At 36.5% G+C, this 6,843-nt stretch overlaps 1 protein-coding gene across 1 annotated transcript; it reads left to right on the top strand.

The window, feature by feature from the left end:
* Positions 1–353: 353 nt before the first annotated feature.
* LOC18441419 (uncharacterized) lies at positions 354–5,721 on the top strand. The gene is made up of 5 exons (XM_006851652.4): positions 354–1,068; positions 4,071–4,192; positions 4,760–4,800; positions 4,946–5,044; positions 5,319–5,721. Exons 1-5 carry the CDS (start codon positions 489–491, stop codon positions 5,473–5,475), a joined length of 999 nt encoding a protein of 332 aa, XP_006851714.1. The 5' UTR covers positions 354–488; the 3' UTR covers positions 5,476–5,721.
* Positions 5,722–6,843: the final 1,122 nt, after the last annotated feature.

The following is a 6,843-nucleotide window of genomic DNA, read 5'->3' on the forward strand; positions in this document are numbered from 1 at the left end:
ACATGAGGAAAAAAATAGATTTCGAAATTTGAAAATAGTTCATCTAATAATGTATTTTTAGATAGTGAATTTTAAAGATTTTTTAAATATTTATAGATTTGTTTGATGTACATTATTTTTAAACTTTAAATTTTATAATTAAAAAAAATATATATTTTAAGATTATTATGAAGATTTTCAGTATTAAAACCTCATTTCTAAATACTATTTGAAGAGGTTTTAATTTGATTTTTTAGAATCTCGGCTCTATACAAACGGCACCCATTTATTATTTTTCTCTCACTTACTAATATTTGAGGCTGTTTCTCTCTCTAAATTACTGATTTATCATCGCTGGAACGGTCCATTTTCTTGCTCTACAAATTTCTCCATTTCTCCGCCACTGGTCTCGAGCGATGTGTCATTCTCCTGGTTTTTCAATGCGGCCTTTCTCTCTCTAACCATTGAACATACCCACCATATAAATGGCGTTTTCCAAGACCTTGTGAATGCCTCTCTATAACCAGTGCTCACCTACCATTTTCACAGCACAAACACTCATGCTTGGCTCTCTGTGCTCTCGCCCAAAGCCCTGGATTCTCTCTCTCTCCTCTCTCTACCTATCACCCCACCATCGCCCCCTCTCTCTCTCCTCAAAACCCATCCCCTTTTCCACGAGGAGCAATGGCGTGGCCACCACCGCCAATGCTTGGCAATCTCTGTTGCCTTTGGTCCAATTTTCCGGCCACTTTTCGGGCCAGAATGGGCGGGTTTCTGGTGAGAACGGCGTGAAAATTGGGTGGTTTCCTGTGAGAGAGGAGGGGTCATGGAACGTGGCTTGGGATTTGAGGCCCGCCCGGTGGTTGCAGGGCTCGAACTCAGCTTGGCTGCTCTTTGGTGTTCGTGCCTGCTTTAATGGCTATTGTAAAGAGGAGGTTGAAGGTCCAGAGTTAGAGTTAGGACTAGGGCTTGAGACTGAGAAGATCAGCTTGGAGTTCAGCACTTTGCCTCTGGGTTTGATCTCGACTGGTAAGAATATTGCAGTTCCTGCTGTGAAGAAGCGGACGTTTAGTGATTACAGAGTAACCGGTATAACTCTATCTCTCTCGCTCTATCTCTGCCTGTTAGAGTTTTACATATTGCAATTTCTGGTTTCTCCTTATCTCTGTCTCTCTGTAACAAATTTTGCATGCTGCAATTAGTGTTTTGCTCTCTCTCTAACTATATATGTCTATGCATCTCTGTCAGTTTTAGATATTGCAATTACTCACAAATTTTGCTCTATATATATCTATGTATTTCTGTTACAGTTTAAGATATTGCAATTACTCACAAATTTTGCAGGCTGAAATTAGTGATTTGCTCTTTCTCTCTCTCTGACTATATATATCTATGTATCTCTTCTAGATATTGCAATTACTGATTTCTCTCTCTCATCTATTCATGTATCTATGTTACAAAATTGCAATTAGTGGTTTTCTACCTCTCTCTCTCTCTCTCTCTATTGCTGGGTATTTTTGGATTTTGCAGCGTTACTGGTTCTCTCTCTCTCTATATATATCTATATATCTATCTCTGGGTATTTTCGATTTATCGATGTTACTGGTTCTCTCTCTCTATACATATACGTTGTAGAATTGATGTTAGTTGCATGCTCTGTTCTGATATTTTTTGGGATGAATTTGGTGTGCCGAGTTTGCGGAGTTGGAAGTAAAAATATTGTTATCAATAATGATAAAACAATATGCTCTTCTTCTTCTCTCTCTTCTTTTCTTCTGTTTGTTATTGTTATTATTTTTGAAGATTCCAATTTATTTCACTTATGGTGTTAGGCTCAAAAAAGGAAGGTTGTTTTAGGGGAGAACCAAAGGGTAGGTCAGTTTCCATTCCCCAGGTCCAGGTTGTTAAACGACAAGAATTTTGTTTTTTGATTGGATGATCTATAGGATGGGTTTGTAGTTTAGATTTGCGCCAAGGTTTCAGATAAAAAGGAAATAGAATCTTTATCTGAGTACCTTCTTTTAACCAATTCTTCGGAAATTTTCTTTCTAATAATTGAACACCATATTGGTGGAAGAAGAAGCTGCCAAAGCAGCATCTTCAACCAATGGAAGAAGCAGCTGCCAAAGCAGCGTCTTCCACCAACTATAGAAGCCCCTACTTCCATGGGGTACCATAAAGCCGCTTCCCCCAAACCATCGTTGTTTTGGAAGCCAATGCTCTTTCGGAAGCTGCTGTAAGCTAAGGCTTCCAAAACAGCATCGCACTTCCGCATAAAGTGCTACAGTTTTGGAAGTCACAGTTTTTGGAAGTCGTGCTTCTACAAAACAAACATGCTCTTCGTAATTGGTGCAATGGTTTTGAAAGCCGCAGTTTTTGGAAGTCATGCTTCCACAAAACAAACATCATCATCATCATCAAAGCCTTTTCCCAACTAATTGGGTTCAGCTAAACAAACATGCTCTTAGTAATTCTGGTATAAGTTTCTTGTCGGAAGGTACGAGGAAGCGGTCTTACATAGAGAAATTAATGATCCTTATCTGTTTATTCTCATAAAGTAGCAAATTGTTATTGCCTCTCTCACTCTCTGATTTGCACTGATCCTTATCTGATAATTCTCATAAAAGTAATACACTAATAATATTTCTCTATCTAGTAATACAGTATTAATCTCTCTCCCTCTCCGGTTATTTTCTTACTGGTGTTTTCTATTTTCTTTTCTCACTTTTATTGTTTTTGGTAGTACAGAGGATAGCTGCTGTTCCAATATTAACATAGGATTCAGTAGTAGACTCTCTCTACCTCACACATACACACACAAAGGCAGCTGCTAGATTCTCTCTATCTGTCGCACACGAAGGGACATATATCTCTCTTACATGCATGCGCAACATTTCTCTTCTCGCTTAAATACATCCCATAGCAATCCACTCTCTCGCTCTCTCTCCCTCTCACACATGCACACGCGCACACACACACACAACAAGGTTACTGATGTTTGCTCTTTGTTTATTATTTATAGCTGTTAGTTTGACTTAGCGAAAAATATTTGCATTATTTGTGAAGCTTTCAAAACCTTTATGGCGCAAATATCATAGCAACCCCTTTCACTCCGCCCCCCAACAACTATGTGTGTGTGTGTGTGTTGATTGGAACAATCCCAGGATTCTTTTGATTATGAATGTTGTCCTCAGTTCTGAACGAATGGTTTGAGAATTACTTACTTTTTGAATATCAGACCTGTCTCTTTAGGCCCGGGTTGCATGGACAGAAGTATTTGTGTTAGCATCAGACTTGGGTATGAGATGTCAGATTTTTCATTCGTGAAAAGCAGGATTCAGAAAATGACTACATTAAAAACAGATGAAAGATTCCAACACTGTTTACTTGTAATGCATCTCATTCTAAGTAGCCAGATAAATTTCTTAGCTGGCTAAATTACTGCATATTTTCGAAGTTCATTTGGGCCTAAAAGAAAACAGAAATAAGTTCAAGTCTCTAAAAAGATGTAATCAATGCTTAGTTAATAAGAAGGATCCAGAAGGTTCTGTGTCGCTATGTATGTCGATGCATGTCCGACACGGAAATGGCACCCAGACAACAAGTCAATGTAACATTGCTTTAGACACGTGAAATACCTCTCTACTCATTCTTACCCATGTCATGCAATTTTTGGAATACCTTTTCTAGAAAACATTGTTTGAGTTATTATTTTACCCTTGATAATGTTTTTCTTTCTTCTGTCTCATCATGGAGAAGCAGTGATGTTTTATTACTCTCATACTAATTCATTGGTTCTGTGAATGCTTCCAGCCACAATCCCAACTTTTCTTTGGAAGTTTATTGGTTTCCATACTTATCTTCTTGGTGTCTAATGGTATTTTACAATTTTTGGAATAAGTATTCATTTATTTATATGGTTCTCTTTAGATAAATACTCTTTTTGCTATTTTGTACAGTGCTTGTAAACAAACTCACAACTTAATATATGTCCGTGTTCATTCGTTTAAGCTTTCTGTGTGAGAAGTAATTGAATGGGTTATCAGTCACAGAACGGTGGATCTGGTAATTAACTGTAATTGAATTTGCAGGTGTGCCTGGAGACGGTAGATGCCTTTTTAGAGCTGTTGCTCATGGGGCTTGCCTTAGAAATGGGAAAGCAGCTCCCAATGAATCTCTGCAAAGGGAACTTGCTGATGATTTAAGGGCTAAAGTAAGATTACTAATTTTTGCCACCATTGTTTTTTGCTGCATTTTTCACTGGCTTTGCTGTCACCAAAGAAGCTTTGATTTAGCAACCTAATCAAGAATATAAACTTCTTAAATTTTCTCAGAATTAAAGTTGTAAACATTTTTATTTTTATTTTGAGAAAGAGTAATAAACAAAATCTTCCTTCCATCAAATATTAAATGCTGTAATGAATTCATGAACTCACAAATTCACATGCAGCAATGATCCCTTGGGCACGTGCCCCAGCCCGCCTTCCCTGGGGGGAGGGGGCCGGTTAGGTTTGGTTTTGAAAGTTTTGAATGAGACAGTATGGTTTAGTCTCTAGCATTTATAAAGTGTCGTGAATATCTTTTTAATAAATAAAAAGCATGTACTCAAATACGTTATCTTATTGAGGGGGGGTTCCTCCTGGAGAAGATTTGGTTTTGTCTTGTAACAATTCCTGGAATTTTTTGGAAGCTATTCACCACCTGTTCTTGCTACTACAATTGTTGTGCTTTTTGTTATAATTATTTACTTAATGAACGGGAATGTGGATATGCCCTGCAGGTGGCGGAAGAGATCTTAAAGAGGCGTGAAGAAACAGAATGGTGAGATTTCATGCTCTTGATCAGAGCAATGCACATTGAGAATCAAAATTTTGTTTTAGATTTATTAAAAATTACAAAATTTTTCATTTAAGAAATTCTTGTTAGTTGACAGTTCAAAGCATTCTTCATTCTATTGATTGTGCAGGTTCATAGAAGAAGATTTTGAAACTTATGTTAAGAGTATCCAACAGCCTTACGTCTGGGGTGGTGAGCCTGAATTGCTGATGGCCTCACATGTTCTTCAGTAAGATGCTTTCTAAAATCTCCCATTAAAATTAAAGCATTTTCCTCTACAAAATTTTGCTTAATTCTAGATTATAAAGACATAATTAAACAGCTAATGCTTTTCTTAAGACATCAGGAAAAAAAATTAAAGGAAAAAAGTCACCATTTGCTTTTGTACTGATTTAGTAATCTTCACTGGAGGGATGAAATATGTGATGCCTGTTTTTGTTTTAAGGAGGATTTTTGTTGTGACATTATTTTAAACTGATTAAACGTTTTGGGGGAAATTGCAGGGCCCCCATATCAGTGTTCATGATGGACAAAAACTTGGGTGGCCTGATAAATATAGCGAATTATGGACAAGAGTATGGGAAAGAAAAGGATAGCCCTATTAAGGTTTTGTACCATGGTTATGGACATTATGATGCTTTGGAGCTTTTCGCAGATTAATTTTACAAAGGACCAGTGATAAGAATTTTTGTTAGATGAAAGATTTGGTTCAATAGGTTTACTGTTACTGACACGATTGAAATTGCCAAGAGTTAGCAATAGTCTTGTTTAACTCGAAGAACATAGATACGGGTAAGTGGTCACTTCCCTTTCTTGTAAAAATAAGTTTTGTTTGTTCTGGAGAATGAAATTATTTTCAATGGAATAAGTGGACCCTATGGTTTTTTTGGACGATATTGATAAAAAGTTGGTGCTATGTGCTCCATGTCTATATTCCTTAACATAAATGATTTGCTCACATGTGATTTTTGCTGGGTTTGGGCTTTTGGAGCTTTTGGCCATACCATCTCCTTGCAATGTTGTTTTCATTTCATGAGAGGTAATTTGTCTCATTTAATTTGAATTGTTTCTGTATAGTTTGCTTTCTTCTTATGTCTTCTAAGCGGATCCTCCTTTTTGTTTTATGAGATTGGATTTTCCTGCACTTCATGCTCTCCTCCCATTCATGCATTGGAAAAACTGAAATGCGCCTAGCTTTGTTCAATCAAACCAAAACACGTGATATTCTGACCTTTCTAGTGGTTTATAAAAGGTTGAAACCTTTCTTGTAGAAGTAAAGTTGTAGTCTTCTATACTGCCCATTTTAATTGGACGACGGAGATTTGGCATCTGCTTTTTAATACAGTCAAATTCAAGGCAATAGCAAATCTTGTGAAAGACATGCCAAGTCTGGACATTGTCCTGAAAAACATCCCAAATCTATACTGTACAACAAAAATAGACAGTATAGAATATTGGAACCTTACTTATGCAAGCAAGGTTTCCGCTTTATATGAAATTTTTCGATATGTATGGAATAAAAACATGAGTAATGATCCTATGAAACCTTCTTACACCCATGTGTGTAGGATCCCAAAGGTTCACCATTAAATTTGGCACAGATATCTAAAAAAATCAAATTTTACATCCATGTGATAATTTTTCTAGAGATCTGTATCAAATTTAATGATGATCATTTGGGGTCTTATAGAGATGGGTGTGGGAGGGTCTCATAGGATCATTACTTCTATGGTAATCTGCTAGCGTTAGCCATGCAGGGCTATAGTTTGCCGTCACTTAAGTCAGATTTGGGTATGCTTTGGGCGATTTTGCCAAAGTCGCCCGAAGCAAATAAATATTTATACAACTTTTTTTTTTTTTGAAGTTCTTATTTTTAATTTTTCTATTTTAATATATTTTTTAAATAAATATGTAATTTATTTATTTTAAATTAAAAAAGTCCGAAGTTTTCTCTTGAATTGGCCGAAGCACCAAATTGCTTCATTTTTCTCAACAAACATAAAAAGACTCCAAAGTGAATCTGACAAC

This window comes from Amborella trichopoda, chromosome 11 (assembly GCF_054954075.1).
Source record: "Amborella trichopoda isolate Santa Cruz 75 chromosome 11, AtrichopodaSantaCruz75HAP2 v2.0, whole genome shotgun sequence".
In the NCBI taxonomy this organism is placed as follows: Eukaryota; Viridiplantae; Streptophyta; class Magnoliopsida; order Amborellales; family Amborellaceae; genus Amborella; species Amborella trichopoda.